The 17,003-nt window shown below is 31.0% G+C and overlaps 3 protein-coding genes and 1 pseudogene across 3 annotated transcripts in view; 1 reads left to right on the top strand and 3 right to left on the bottom strand.

Annotated features, from left to right (window-relative positions):
• Positions 1-3,358: 3,358 nt before the first annotated feature.
• Positions 3,359-8,311, bottom strand: LOC125833230 (probable NADH dehydrogenase [ubiquinone] 1 alpha subcomplex subunit 5, mitochondrial). Its single transcript, XM_049512376.1, has 2 exons — positions 7,893-8,311; positions 3,359-3,790 (listed from the first exon to the last, which is right to left on the bottom strand). Exons 1-2 carry the CDS (start codon positions 8,209-8,211, stop codon positions 3,585-3,587), a joined length of 525 nt encoding a protein of 174 aa, XP_049368333.1. The 5' UTR covers positions 8,212-8,311; the 3' UTR covers positions 3,359-3,584.
• Positions 8,312-15,220: 6,909 nt separating this feature from the next.
• LOC125833226 (uncharacterized) lies at positions 15,221-15,980 on the bottom strand (annotated as a pseudogene).
• The window catches only part of LOC125833217 (glutaminyl-peptide cyclotransferase-like), a 247,381-nt gene continuing 246,114 nt past the window's right edge, over positions 15,737-17,003 (top strand). Inside the window, exon 1 of the mRNA XM_049512363.1 lies at positions 15,737-15,749. The gene's annotated coding sequence lies outside the window, so the exon portion shown is untranslated. The remainder of the gene's footprint in view (positions 15,750-17,003) is intronic.
• LOC125833154 (uncharacterized) lies at positions 16,085-16,965 on the bottom strand. Its single transcript, XM_049512295.1, has 3 exons — positions 16,455-16,965; positions 16,202-16,270; positions 16,085-16,089 (listed from the first exon to the last, which is right to left on the bottom strand). Exons 1-3 carry the CDS (start codon positions 16,963-16,965, stop codon positions 16,085-16,087), a joined length of 585 nt encoding a protein of 194 aa, XP_049368252.1.

Raw genomic sequence — 17,003 nt, forward strand, 5'->3', positions numbered from 1 at the left:
CCTGATTTAATCTTTTGTGGTCCTTAAACTAAGATTTAAAGAATTGTTTTTGTTATCTCTTTATAAATCTTTTCAATTTTTAATTCTTCCTAAGAATTTACAATTATACATTATAAGAATAAATATTTTAAAGTATAAAGTGATATTTATAAGATTTGTATAAATATATTATTCAGATTGAGTTGGTTTTTGCTTGACTTCAAATTTTTTTTAATATCAAATCAAGTCAAATTAAATTACTAATAAATTTTTTAATTATTTTTTATTTATTTATAGATTTGGTGTGATTTGTCAATTTCCTTTTGAACACCCCCACTCTTTTTTATTGCAAGAGTTTTTTATTTATTTCATAAAAAAAAATTGATCCTGAAAAAGTTACAACTTCAAAGAAGGCCTCCATTTATCTCCTACTTAAATATGTTCTTTTGGCTAACTATATTCATATCTCAGTAAATTTAACTGTGAGCAATAGTAATGTGATTCAATCCCACAGGCCACAATGATAGTTCTTGCTTGAGTTTTTATTATTCCTTTATCTTTTTATTAAAATAATGAGGAGTTTTTTCGGTTATATTAAAATTTGGCAAGAAATTTTTAATATTTTCAACTTTTTCTTTTATGTGTAATGTAAAGCTTAAAAGTCTACTTCAATCTTTCTATATTCCTCATTTGGTTGTTCAAGACTTCAAGTATCGATCTTTTAAATAAATAATAATGTTATTTTTTATTTTTATTTTTCATTTTTTATCTTCAAAACTTCCTCAATTAATTAAGGTATCTGTTACGAGAATCATTTTATTATACTTGAAATTCTATGTAATTAATGTAAATTGCATTTATTGTTGAAAAATAGGAAATTCTAAGGCTATGGCTATGCTAAATAAGTTTACAAAATGAGATATTTATGAGGTTGTTATTGTTGTCTCCTTTTTTGTTTTCGTGCTAAGTACAATTGAGTTTATTAGTACATAAATAATAGAAAATACAAAAATCTATTTTTTGTAAAATTATATTAGGTCAAGATATTTGAATTTAGAGGAAACACTCTATACATACTCTTCACTTTGTGATTTAAAGATAATATACGTCTCGTTAAGAAGTGGCCCACATATTTTTTTCGACTGATGAAATAGAAAATTAATTTTTTTTATTTAAAATTAAATTCATATAAGATATATTTGATTCATCTTACCAAATTTAGGGATATATTTAATATTTCTCACACGTGAATTCTATTTACTTCTTTAATTCAACACCTAATTTGACTGGAGATTAGTGGAATAAACTAATTAATTGGGACATAGTATATTATTATTATATAGTCTATGACTCTTATGTATTAGCCTTTTCTCACAGGTAGTAACGAATAAACTAATCTTACTTCGGAAGCATTGACTATGAACTGAATCTGTTAATTTGAAAAAAAATGTTTAAACATTATTTATATTTTAAAAAACAGTTAAAATTGTAAAAAAATAAAAATAAAATAATTAAGTATTAATTAGCGATCTGAAAAGTGATTTCGTGCTATTTTCCCCTAGAATTACTGGTGTACTTCTAGGAATGTAAAATACGTAACACTGATTATACACAAAAGAAAATTAAATGAATTACCAAAGTTATAAATTTTTCTTCTAAGTAAATCATAATTATAGATAACAAATGATATAAAATTATGTATAAATATGTGTAGTATTTATTAATTTGATGTAAATATCAAATCTACTTCCAAAAGCTCCAAACCCTATTAGTGTGTATCACTGCAGGGGCGGCTCAACGTAATTGGGGGCCTAAAGCAAAATTTCAATTGAGGCCTAACAAATTTCATATATATTTATTTTAAAAATTATTTTTATAACTATTTAGATGCAAATTATTACTTAATTTTTTTTATAAATGATTTTTTCGAGTACTTCTTTTTATTTAAAATGATTAGTTTTAGGTAAAATTTTATCAATTAACGTTGAAAAATATTATTTTATTAAGCAATCATTATATGAATTGTTAGCACAATTCTATAAGCAATAAGTTGACAAACTTTAAGCAAAAATGAGTTTTAAAAAATAAATAATGTGAATGATAGAAAAGAAATATAATAAAATAAAATAAAATAAATATATATATATACTTTTTATTAAAAATAATTAATTTTTTTAATTAAAAAATAACACATAATTTGTTCTTGGTAAAAATTTGAGGCCTTCCAAAATTGGGGGCCCAAGGCACATGCCTTAACTTTTATAAGGCAGAGCCGCCCCTGTGTGTATGCACACAGTTGATTAACTTCTGATTAATTTTTTCTATCCAGTTGATCAACTTGCATTTTGATAAACGAAAAAAAAATTAAAGATAAATTGAAACTATATTATTCTTTTATCTTTTCATCTCACTGACCAAATGGTGAGTAAACATCTGTTCACGTTCACAATCCACTTGCATTATTGCCCAACTTGCATGCATTATTGTATTCGTTATGCAAAACTTAATTGAATTAATTATTCCATCTTTTATCATACTTACTTGTACATAATTTAATACATGCATAACTCAACTCCAAACTAGCTACCAAACCTTAACCCGGAATATTAGGAAAAGAGCTTTTGATGGGCTAATGATAATAATAATAATAATCACTAATCTCCATTGAAATGCTAATGATTTCATATTTGATTCGTCATTCTTTCTCAATAGAGGCTTTTAACGTTTTCTTTTGAACATTCAACTATCAAAGCTTAACTCAACTTGCTTACAATACGCCAAATGAAATCACTAGGTGGGCACAACATCTTTTTAAAACGTCTATTACCAAGCTCAATTTAACATGTTAAACTCATGGCAGAAGAACAAAAGTCAAGCAAACTGCTCATTCTAATTAGCATTATTGGAATTCAACTCTACCATCACATTGTCAAGAAAGAAAATAACTGAAAAATGAAGAAAAAGGAATCAGCTAAGAAAATTTGATGACACCAGTGACTTGTATATTTCACAAAGGGGTCTTCTTTAACATTCATCTGTCAAGGGTTTCCAGAATTTGTCCGTCTTTCGGGCAAATGAGAGCGATGTCCTGATTATTGAGCATTCAAATGAAGCCAGCAACTGCTTTAAGAAAAGTTCAAAATAAATATGGATGACACATAAACCAGTTGGAATTATACAAAGATTAAACCTCTTCTCTAGCAACAATGCGGCCAGAGCAATTAGGACATTGGCCCTGACATAAACTCTAACTTAAAATGTGATACAAAATTACAGATGGTTGCCCCAATCTGTACAAAACCAGACACCTTTACCTCAACCACATATGAAAAAGGGCTCCTTATTAAACATTGTGATGTTTTCAGTGATTGGAAAATCGTTATGTAGTTTAACTACAGAAATAAATACACCCGTTGCAGTAACCAGCTTGGTTTGTTCTTATTAACTAATGATTCAAGCGTTTGTGTCAACAAACTCCAGTCGGACCAATTAAAAGGATTATATAGAAATAACACAAAGAGAAGAACCCAAGGATGAATGAGTGAGCACATTCAGTTTTGGATCCTGACATGGGTTTGATCAGTACAAATGGACCATTGAAGATTCTACTTTGATTGTGATTCACCTGATGCAATAGCAGGTTCATCTTTCTTTGAAGTCTCCAATTTGCCAGAAGTAATAGCCTCTAGTGTATTATAAAACTCCTCAGGAAGAGGACCAGGACGATGAAGGGGAATGTGTTTGGGCACTGGAGCATCATTTTCTATAACTTCACACTCATAATCATCGGGAATACCCCAAGGTTTCCACTCTGTGTAAGAAAAAACCATTGATCACAGCTTTAGGTTATATAGAAAATAAAATTGAAAATACTCTTGGCACTTATAACAACAAATCATAACTTCACCCAAAAAGGGTTTGACTCATACCATTCAGAATCTTAAATCAACTTCTTCCCTATAGGAATCTGCCTGTGAAAGTCTCCTTAATGGATCATGAAGAAAGACAAATAATATGTTTTTATGATCAAACATATTTTTCATTTCAACATAAAACTCGAGGAAAGTAAAATATAAGATGTACATAGTACAATAAGTATATGAAATAGGACTACAACAAAACACAGTGTAATCCCAACAATTGAATAGGGCAAAAGTTTCAATAAATCAGTCACGTGATGATCGTTACAATTTACGAATCAACAGTACAATCAAACAAGCATACAATGACAGTTCAGTTTTGTTAAATAAATTGCATTTTTTTATTTTTTTTGACAAGTATTTCTCAGAGGAAGCAGCTAAAAGTTGCTTTAAACTCTATATTTCATGAAAGGACGAAGCATATAGAAAGTCACTTTATCCGACAAATTTTTTGAGTGAGATGCACTAGTACAAGTTTTATCAACTCAAATGATTAGATAGTAGATATTCTTACTAGATTACTTCAAAATTCCAGAACTGAGTATATTTACAGCAAGCTTCTTATACAACATGTAAACATAAACCTGAGAGGGAGTGTCAAGAATATTAAAAATATGTAAATGTAGCAAGAGCCAAGAAGCCATACCTTGTAAATATGGAAAAAGTCAAAATCTATATAACTACTCCCTTTGGCCCAATTTATGTGACACTTTCATTTTCAGTCCGTTCCAAAAAGTATGACAAATTTCTATATTTAATAACAATTTAATTTTAGACTACCCATTTTTTCCCTAGGGAGATGATTTATAGCCACACAAATATCTATGGCTTTTTTAAACCATAAGTTTCAAAAGTCTTCCTTTACATAAATTGGGACGACGGAGGGAATACATATTTTTTTCACTTTTTTTTGTTAACTTTACTTAAATCCCCTATAGCTTAAGTGAAAAATCAAGCAATTCTATTTTTGGAATGTTCTCTTTTTATCCTTTCTTTACATTCAATCCCAACTCCTTTCACCTCAGTAATCTACTTAGCACAAAACAAGTACTCCCTCCACTTCAATTTATTTGACTTACTTTCCTTTTTAGTCCGTTCAAAATGAATGACTCTTTCCTTTTTTAGCAACTCTTTAATTTCAACTTCCTACAAGGCATGTTTAACACCACAAGATTAAAGAGCATTTTGATACATTTGACATATCTTTAATTATAGACCACAAGATTCAAAAGTCTTCTTTAGTTTCATAACCTCCATGCCAAGTCAGAATAGGCCAAACAAATTAAAACGGAGGGAGTATATGTGAAGTGTCTAGCCTTAGTTGAGAAAATCGGCTATAGGCTACTTACATGGTCTCATAATCCTCATTTCATGAGTTAGCTGTTGAGATTAAGTTAAACCCAAAATTCAGTATCTTAACATGGCTTTTTGGGCTTGAGTTAAGCCCAAGGTATATTTTCTTAACAGACTAAAAAGAAGATGAATAAAATGAATTAAAGATGGCCACTAATTTGTAGCGCAAATAGCTCTATTTATTTGAAGCCAGACTAAAGGATCTCCAACAAAAGACTTGTCCACTAGCTTGTCAAACAAAATAAGCATACAATAACAGAAAGTGATGTTCAGATTCCCCACAGGTGTGAGAGACAAATTAACAGTGAGAAATGAGTAAACAACAACAAACAAGAAGACCAATAAGCTAGAACATATAGTAAAGTCCATATATTTGTCCCTTTGATGCAAAGGCTGTGTAAATATCAGCAGCGAAGTGGTGCTGATCTTGTAAAGTAAAACCAAGATTTACATAGTGCAAATGGCAAATTTATCTTACGTTCTTAACTCATCTTGAAAAATCAGCTATAACACTACCACATAACACAAGCCTTTTTGACGAGTGTTAGATTAACAGGTTTAAACTAACAAATAAAAGTGCGAATGAATCCGATTTGGAACTGAGGCTAATGAGCAGCCTGGAAGCTTTGCCACCATAGAAGAACCAACGAAACAAAGACTTCAACAGTTGCAATGGCATAGCCCAATAATGCTTTGTCACAAACTGTTGTGAGGCTATCCGAAATTCCTAACTATAAATATACAAATTACCTTTAAGGGGGTTCATCTTAAAGGTTAGTTCTATACCGTGGTTATTAGACCAATTATGTTGTATGAGGTGGAATGTTGGTCAATCAAGAACTCACACATTCAGAAGATGAAGGTAGCAGAGATGAGGATGTTTAGATGGATGAGTGGGCATACTAAGAGAGACAAGAACAAAAACGAGGATCTACGGGACAAGGTGGAAGTGTCTTCATGATGGACAAGATGTGGGAATTGACTGCATCAACAAGTGATAATTATTGCATAAGCAAGTAGCAAGCTCATGCATCATTAGTGTGTTTCCTCTTAAGTGAGTGATCCTTAAAATACCCAACCAAGATGTCCTCTTGTTTTTGCCACTTACTGTATGATGATGCAAGAACTTATCACTATATTTTTCCTCATAGGTTCCTAACCTTGCCAATATTGGCACACCCCCAACATTCCGATGTCATCTTGGTATCAAAGCTTTTTGCTTGGGTATTTACCTATCATTTGCCTTTTATTTTTTTATTTGGTGTTAGTTCTATATATTTCTATCTTCGTCCTTCCCATTTCATTATTGTTTTTACCTTGTTTTATAGTTACGTTGGTGTCCTATCTTTCCATATTTGCATCCTGGTCCTTGAGTTTTTCATATTATTACCTTTGCCCCTTAAGTGTCTCTTATTTTCAAAAGTACTTCTTATCCTTTATGTGTCACACCATTAAGTCACACAGTTGTGTGAACTAGTGCATGTCAAGGAAAATTTTGTCAAAAGGGCTATACATTGCCTGAATCTAAATTTTAAATGGAATCATTTGTGACCTTCCAGCCTTTCCTTGAAACTTTGCTGGTCCATTGTTTATACTTAGTGCCTTTGCAAGACCCAAACATGCCTCAAAGAAATCAAAATCCTCATCAAAGAAATGTCCATGAAATTAAATTAGAGGAATAATGATCCCAAGTTAGGGAATTAGAGGCACCACTTGCAAGGCAAGAAACTGTTCAAAAAGAAGCCCCAAATGAAGAAGCGGATACTGACACTTCTGCAACTGAGGAAGATAAGTCAATCCCTTTGTTGAAGATGAATCTTCATCTCAAGAAGTGTTACCTAGATATCGCCCATGAGGTCTAGTTCAAGATATGGAGTTATGGGAATTAAAATTGATATCCCTTATCCTTGGAAATAGCCGACAAAGGTGGCCTCTTGTTTTTTTTTGGCTATCATGTCATAGCAGGGTTCCTAACCTCGCCAATATTAGTACATTGCCGACATTCCAGCTTCAAGTTCTGATTGTTTTCCATTACCTCATACTAGAGAAAATAAGTTTCTTGCTAATAGAGTGATATACAAATAAAATTAGCCAAATTCATAGCTCAATTTTACGAAATTATCTATAATTTTTCAGTGGTGAGTAGGAAGACCAAGATTATATTTTTTGACAAAGTGAACTTCCTAATCAAGTCATCAAGTGAAGCAAAACTTGACCTCTGCTACTCCACAATTGGATAAGATTTACGCTAACTGTGTTAATCTTGGCCAAAGTTGCCAGTCTTTTTGTACATAATCTATCAAAGGCAGTCAATTCAGGTTGAAAATTATTAGGAGATTGGTAGATTACCAGAACGGTAGTTCATCTCACTATCCTACATTTCTCACTAGGTCAATCCCCACAATCATAGTACCAAACAGGGAAATCAAAACATAGATCTACTATTGTCTCATCAATCGTTCAGTCAGTAAAATCAAAGAGAAAAAAAAAAGGAAAAAATTCCCCGTGTTTAACAATTGCATAGAAATTCAGCTTTCAATAAAAATTGACAAATAAAAGCAACACACACAGACGCACACGTATAGGTATATACACATATGAAGTAAAAATGGAAGACATGAGTTTTGTTTCTGTACGTACCGTTCATGTGGCCGATGAGCTTAAGCTCATCCTGAGCTTCCTCAATTAACTCTTCAACCTGGCCACAACCAAGCCGCTTCTCGATCATTTCCGAATCTGCTTCCTCCTGACAGACACTAAGACGGTGGCGTGTGAAGCTTTCCACGGCTTTCCGGTATCCCTCGTCCTCCGGCACAGCCTTGATCTCCTCTAGGGTTTTCCTGTAAAGATTAATCAGAACTTCCCTCGCATTTGGCACTACATCAAGACCTACGATCCCTGTCGTCTCCTTCACTTTCGCCATCATCATCAATGGCCTCGCTATTCTTCGGAGAAACATTTTTCCGACTCACTCTTCGACTCGTCGCTCGACTGTAACTCTGAGACCCGCTCGGAGCTCTGAAGAAGGGAAATGCTCAACCTTCAGCTGATTGACTCATAATTTGGGCCTGTTTGACAAATGATCAGAATTATCTGGATTGGGTTAGCCTTTTGACAAGTATTGGGCTTGAAAGTATGGCCCATTTACTTAACACTAAAGTATGGGTCCAGCACCCGCCTCAGGTAACACTAGTACGCGTGTTATATTTTTTTGGATTAATTACTTGAGTGGATTCCTTTTAAAAAATAATTACTTATTTTAAACATACTCTTTAATTATTACCATTTATAACAACTTCTTTAATTTCTCTCTTTTCTCTGTCTCGCTCTTTCTCCCTTCCTTTCTTTCTTTCTTTCTTTTTCTTCTTTCTATTATTCATTCTCCCTTCCTTTCTTTTTTGTTGCTCTTTCTCCCTTTCTTACTATTGCTCTTTTTCCTTTTTTTCGTAGAGTAGTCAATAATTTTAGACTGAATAAAACTTGTATCAATAATTAATTAGACAAGTAATTTAATCGTAACAAATAAAGAGACATAAGAAACTGCAAAATGAATTAAACTTGAATTAAAAATGTATTACAAACATATTAAAGTTGAATTATTATAAGAGAATCAAACATGAATGCAAAATGTAGCAAACAAAAGAGCATTCTTTGATCTGCATATAAATTGAAAAAAACTTGTATCAATAATGAATTAAACAAGTAATTCAATCGTAACAAATCAACCAATTAATTGCAAAATGAATTAAACTTGTATTTAAAAGTGTATTACACAAATATTAAAGTTGAGTTAGAAGAGAGAATTAAGCATGAATAAAGACATGTAACTAATGAAAGACCAGACATTGACCTATTTAGTAAATTAAACTTGTATCAATAATGAATTAAACAAGTATCCAATAGTAACAAATAAATCAAAAAACTGCAAAATGAATTAAATTTGCATTAAAATTGAATTACACAGTATTAAAGTTGAATAAGAAGAGAGAATTAAGAAGGAATGGAAATGTAACTAACGAAAGACAAGACAATGATCTCTAGAGTTAATTAAACTTGTATCAATAATGAATTAAAGAAGTATCCAATAGTACCAAATAAATAAATAAAACTGCGAAATGAATTAAATTTGCATTAAAATTGTATTACATAGTATTAAAGTTGAATTAAAAGAGAGAATTAAGAATGAATGAAAAACGTAACTAACGAAAGACGTGATAATGATCTATAAACTGAATTAAACTTATAAGTTATATCAATAATGAATTAAATAAGTATTCAATAGTAACAAATAAATCAAAAAACTTCAAAATGAATTAAATTTGAATTAAAATTGTATTACATAGTATTAAAGTTGAATTAGAAGAGAGAATTAAGAATGAATTGAAAACGTAACTAACGAAAGACAAGACAATGATCTATAAACTGAATTGAACATATATCATTATTCGTGAATAAAACTTGCATTATATGCATCTTATAAATTATTTTGAATTATATAAGAAGATGATATATTTGAAATATGTATTATAAATATATTGTTCATGATTTTAATTCAATTTTAATACAATTATGAAATAGATCTAATTCAACTTTAATACAGTTGCAAGAAAATTCCAAACTCTTCGTCTTCTTCAAATTTTAATTTGAAATTTCTCATAAAATCAATGCTAAAGTTAATGAATCTCCCTTAAATTAAGATATAAACTCCAAAATGTTATTTTCAATAATATGGAAGAACAACTTATACAAACGCATCACACTTTCGTAAAATCCAAATAATGAATTCAAAGCTTGAAGCTTTTTAATGGTCATCAATGGCTTGCTGTTGCAATTTTAGAGATTTGAAATCTCAATTCGCACACACGATTTTGTACAATTTTTGGTTCTTTGTATTCTTCTCCTCGTGATATTTTTGGTGTAAATCGTGCAACATGGGTATAAATCGATTTGAAGAGATGAATATTTAAAGATAGTTGTTTGAATTAAAAATTTGAAGAAGAAGAAGAAGAAAAAAAAAGGGAGAAATTATATGTAGAGAAAGAGACGAATAAATAGGAAAGAAAATAGGTCTGAAGTTGTACAATTTTAATTCCATGAAACTGATAGATTTAGTTAAAAATAAATTATAGTAAAAAATGGTAAATATTTTCTCAATATAGCATATCTAAGTGATTTACCCTATTTTTTTTTGGGATAATTGTACATAATAGCAAACTTTTAATGTAAAATAAATACAGTAGCTACCGTTTCATTTATTTCCTTTAAGGAGCAAAGTTTCGATCAGTTTGCTATTTAATGGCCCCACCGATTTGTATAAGTAAAAAAAAAAGTTGACGTTATTCTCTTCCTTTTATACAATATCTTCTTCTCGTTTATATCTCTTTTTTCCTTCAATTTCTCCCAAATTTTCTCCCCAAAATTAGTTTGAAATTTCAAATCTCCACCAGCACGTTCTCAATCGCGGTTTCAAAATCCCTTCAAAAATTTCAGGTATCGCCAAAACTTATCTCAATCGATTACTTTTAATTTTTGTCTATTTTTTTCCAGTTTTTTCAAGCTATTTTTCACATCAGTTCATAATCCATACAGAGTTTTCCTTCAAACAATGGATGCCCAATCTCCATCTAAAAGATTCACAAGAGGTATACCCTTGCATGTCGAAAATAGTGTTGAACGCCCATCTTTTTCCTTGGGTTTAACTCAGGATTTTGGGGAGGTTTCAGGTTCAATGTCCAAATCCAACACAATGCAAGAGATCAAATCCAAATTGAAAAATAACCCAATCAGATTGGAGGGAATGAGTGCGAAATCGAAGCAATCCACCATCAAAATTGTGGAGGGAGGTAAGAAAGATCAGTCTGCTGCTGGGTCAAGTAAAAAAAGAAAAGAAAAAACAACTAATTATACAGAAGAGAATGCAAAAAGAAAGGAAGTTGTTGTTTCTGGCTTATTGGAGCATGATGAGGTATTTGTATAATCATTATTTTTGTATATGTTGCGATTATATATTTTCTTATATTTTCTGTGTTGATTCATGTCTTATAACTGTTTGTTTATACAGTTTTATATAGTCACTATGTTAATATCCAAAGTTAAGTGTATAAAATAGAACTATTTAACTATACATACAAGGTAAACAACTATACATTTGAAATTTGTTGTATAATGTATAATATATATACAATATAAGCATTTATACAGTTTTGTGCATTGTTTTATGTATAAGTTTTTTTCATTTGTATAAGGATCCTATTTGTATAATCTTCCTTTAGACATATACAATTCCACAAACTTATACACATACATAAATGGTTTGTATTTCACTATATATACAATGTAAACAATTATGCATTTGAATTTATTTGTATAAGTATAATATCAATAGTTATTGTGTTCGTAGCAGTACAACAATTTATCTATATATACAATATAAATATTTATACAGTTGAAATTAGTTTGTATAATGTATTTTTTCTTTATAAAATTTGTATATGTTATTTTCATTTAAAAGCTATTTCATACATTTTGATATCTGTACTTGTGTCTTAATTATGTGTACGTGTGTATTTTTAGTAAAATTATATATGCATTTTTTCAGGTTGTTAAGTTTTTAAGAAAAAGAGAACCAACACGCATACCTCACATGCAGTGTTACACAAATATTGAAGTAATGAAAGTGTTAGCTACAAAGCTTACTATTTCACAGTATAAAGAATTTTGTGGAACAACATGTTTTGCTCAATTATCTAGCATTCGTAGGTGTCATGTTCAAGCACAACTGATTAGGTGCATGTTTTTGAGAGAAATTGAGGGTAGCTCAAAAGATGCAATCCTGATACATGTGAATGGCACCACTTTGCGATTCACCATTCGTAACTTTGCTATAATATCTGGGTTAAAATGTTCAGACAATGAGAAGGATTTTGTCTTTATACCGAAGAACCAAATAGAATTATTCTTCAGTATTTTGGAGTCGAAAAAGCCATCACCAAGAGCCAGTTGGTTGAAAAGTTTGATAATAAGGTTTGGGGGGATAATGATGATGATGCGGTGAAGTTTGCTATATTGTTCTATATACATTCATTCATCCTTTCCGAAGAACCAACCAGTACTGTTATTGATAGGAAAGACTTTGATTTGGTTGAATCGGGCAGATACATTGACTACCCATGGGGTAAAAATGCTTTTGATCTGCTGATTCTGCATTTGCACACTAAGATCAAACACGATGGGAAGTATTTCAGGTTGTATGGTTTCCCACTTGCTTTGCAAGTGTGGATTTATGAATGTTGTTCGAATTTTGATGAGGAATTTGTTGTTAAGGTATCTCATCACATCCCTAGGATACTTAACTGGAAGACAAAAAAAGATTTCCCTCGTCTAAGCTATTTTGCTAAGGGCATGTTCAGAGACGACAACAATCCGGTACGCACTGTACAATTTTATGTATAATATATTATCTGTATAAGTATAGTATAGATATATAACTGTATAAATATACAAATGTATAAATATATGTATCAGTTTGTGCTATAGAAAACTATATGTATAAATTTGCTCCATGTATTATTATTTATACAAGTTTTTGACAATGTATAAATATACCTATAAGTATGTGAACTTTATAAACATAAGCTCATTTGTATATATAAGCTTATAAATTGTATAGTTATACATATAAGTTTGTCTAATGTATATATATATATATATATATATATATATATAAACTGTATATATGTTTTTACATTTGATTAAGTAAACATTTTGTATAATGAATATGTCAATATGAACATGTCTATATTTTGCAGCTTGTTTTTAAGAATATAACTCCAACTCCAATGGAACTCAAGATTCTTGAATTACCTCCTGAGTATGTTCAATCAGATTCATCTCCAACAGAAACAACAGCTGCAAATGCTTCGAACGATGATTTTCAGGATCCTCCATGTCCAATAAATAGCAAGGGAAAAGAAAAAGTTGATACTTGTTTGTCGCCTCCTAAGAAGAAATCAAGGCAGACAGTCACTCCTATTCAGAACAAGACAACACCTAGGGTCATTTCAAAGCAGCCTTGTTTAATAAAGTCTCCTCGACGTGCCAATGTTGCAAAAAGACCTAAGTCACCACTTCCAAAGAGGCAGGCCAAAAAACATGCTAATGTTCCATCCTATACAGGCATTAAGCAAAATGTTGAGATTAAATCAAGTGTTGCTTTCGAAATACCATCTACCAGCAAGTCACATGATTTCAGTATTTTGCGTGATGAGTTTGATCAATTCAAACTCTCGGTATTTATTTTTTAATTGTTTTTATTTATTAAAATTCTTTTTAATTTGTATATTTAGCGTTAAAGTTACCTATATATGTCCACTTTCAGATGGAGAAACAGTTTACTGATTTAAGGAACTTCATTGAAAACAACTTCAAAGTTGTGTTGGATTCTATCAAATCAAAGGATGCGGAAGATAAGGTTTGTTAATATAGATCAATAAATATATATTATACATAATTATGATAAATATACATTTAATATTTTTCTTTCAGGGTGATGGTGTAGAAGTTACAGATAAAGTGCCAGTCGGTGTCGTTCAATTCGAAGAACCTTCTCAACATTTACCTTCTGAATTGAACTGTCAATCTGTTTTTAATGATCTAAATGATCAAGAGGTATTATACCTATTTATCTTGTTCATTATTTAAACTTTTATACTGACCATAAAATTGGATGTGTTTTATTTTCAGCGAGTGTGGACTATATGTTGCTGCTTATGCAGACCATATCAGTAATGGAAATGGGGTTCCAAATTCCTTCGATTCAGAGTTCACAGGTATTCAATATGCTTCTTTATTGTGGAACTATGGGGTGCAAAAGATCCAAGCCGATGCCACTAGTGACAGTGAGGCACCAGAAAGGCCAATCAGGATTTACAGGGATTGCGATAGTAGTGAAAAGATCACAATTAATTAGAACAGTACTAAATTTTTGATTTTTTTTTAATATGCAAATGACATGTATAACAACCTTTACTGTTTTGAACTTCAAGTTTTAAACTTTCAGTTTTTTGATTGTAATATACTCATTTGATCGATTAAGTCTTTTACTTACTTGTTTTTGTTAATTTCATTATATATGCAGTTTAACACTTTAATAATTATACAAACTAAATTATACAATGTATATTTATACATTAACTGTATAAATCTATGTGTATCTTTTATGTTGTGTATATGTATACACTTATTGTTGTGTCAAGTAAAAAAAAAAGGAAAGATAAAACTTACATATATACATATCACAATGATAAACTGAAGTTGTTGTTTGTGGGTCATTGAACTGTATAATCATGTTTTATATTTGAGTGTATAAATATACATTTGTTAGGATTATACAATTTGTTCATAAAGTTTAATTATACAAATCAACTTATACAATGTTTGTTTATACACTAATAGTATAAATCTAAGAGTACATTTATGTTGAATATATACATCTATATTGTTAGGCTTATAGGATGTTCATAAAGTATAAGTATACAAACCACTTAACTAACAACATATATTTACAGATTAACTGTATAAATGTCGAAAGTTTATACAATCTTTAATTCCCTTAATTCATTATGAATATACATTTTCTGTTTCAAAAAGGGAAAATCAATATAACTAATACAAATAGAATACAATGTTCAATCTCCAGCTTATACAAATATAATAAAATGTTCAATTTAACTTATACATATAGAATTTCTGTATATGATGTACAATATATACGCCAACGATAATTCATATTATATACAAGAGCATGAATACAAAAGGAAGATAAAAAAGATCACAATTAATAGGACATAACAATTTTATTCCATCATCAACATTCCAACTCATACAGTTTAAACACAGAACCAGTTTAGAATGACATTCAAGTATCTATAAAATTGAATTTTACACTCAAATATAATCGAAAGAGCTTATTAAACTTCTTGAGGTCTGTTTCTACATGAACGCCTATTGTGACCTGCAACTCCACATGTGCTACACGTATGCTTCCCTTTGAGACCAAGCAATTCATGTTTTGTTTTTGAACGGGGTTTATTTTTTGGCCTTCATGGAGGTCTTTTGAATTTTGGAGGCCGGACTTCATCATACATTATGTATTCAGGTATCACCCATTCTGCTACATCAGGCAATGGATAACTTGGTATCTAATAAATCTTCAAAACCGTCTTTGGTTTATACAAATCCGAGCAATATCCATCAGCCACTAGACTTTTCCGCTTTAGTACAGCCCAAGCATGTTCATATGGTATTTCTTCGTATTGGAACTTTTCACAACTGCATGTTTTATTCTTTAAACATACCACAAAACTCCTACCATCATCAGTCACATTGTATATATATTCAGTTGACGGCACAACCTGTTTCATACAAATAGATTTATTTATATGTATAAGTCTATGCAATTGTATATATATTTTATCTGTGTGCATAACTGATTAATTAACACTACATATACATAAAACATACCCTCATTCGTGTGCTCATTGCTTCATTTTCGATCAATATCTTCTAAAATTTTCCAATCAACAGAGTAAATGTGCAGGCTGCCTCGTATTTGTTGTCATGATTCCATCTCCCAAACATTAGTCTAACCTCTTGTAGAAAATTAAAAATTGGTAATTCACGTGCAGACACTAATGCAACATTTATACTCTTTGCAATGTTAGACGTCATAGCCCATCCCCGATGAGTTTCTGCATGGCACCTTGACCACTTATCATATCCAGCTAGCTCCAAATACTCTTTGACACCTACATCAACCTTTTCTACAGTATCCATCAACCTATCAAACTCAACTTTATTGCAAGTCTTTGCCATAGTATAAAACACATGACTTAGCTCCTTTGATGCCTTCCTAAATTTCTTCTCTACATTACACCACAAGTGCCACATACAAGCATAATGTGGCACGTTTTTATACACTTTTGTGACTGCCTTTATGATGCTCTCATTTCTATCGGAGACTACACACATATTACTCATTTCCCCATAAGCCTCCCTTAGTTGTACAAAAAACCAAGACCAAGCTACGTCATTTTCTGAATCAATGATACCATAGGCCAGTGGGAAAATATGTCCTACATTTTTATTTACATACAAATTAACATAAAATCAAAAATTTACATTCAAAAACACAATGAAACATACCTGCTCCGTCCATTGTGCATGCAGCCACAAATGTTTCATTATACGGTCCTCTTAGGTGACTTCCATCAACAATTATGACAGGCCTGCAATGATCAAAGCCTTGTATACAATTATTCAATGCAACAAAAAGATACAAGAATTCATTTTTGTCTGTTTTCTTTAGACGTATACGCGAGCCTGGATATGTAATATCCATCATATACAAGTATGCTGGAAGTTTGCTGTAAGATGCAACTGTGGTGTCCCTCAATGAAATCAGAGCCTTTTCTTTAGCCCTCCAAGCCAATGAGTAATTTACATCAACTCCCAAATATATCTTTACATCACTCCGAATATCAGAAGGTGTATATTTTCTCTTGTAATCAACAAACTTAGGCTTAACGATCCCACCAATCAACTTGCTTATTACATGTTTTTGTGAATACACTTTATCCTTCAAAGGACAAGTATGATCTGTATTAAATGCTCGGATCCTAAACATTCCAGACTTGCTGATATTTGATGCTTTCATCAACCACTCACATTCATCAGAAATACATTCCAGCGTAT

Source organism: Solanum verrucosum, unplaced genomic scaffold (genome assembly GCF_900185275.1).
Source record: "Solanum verrucosum unplaced genomic scaffold, falcon-dt-bn FXZP01000100.1, whole genome shotgun sequence".
Taxonomy (NCBI): domain Eukaryota; kingdom Viridiplantae; phylum Streptophyta; class Magnoliopsida; order Solanales; family Solanaceae; genus Solanum; species Solanum verrucosum.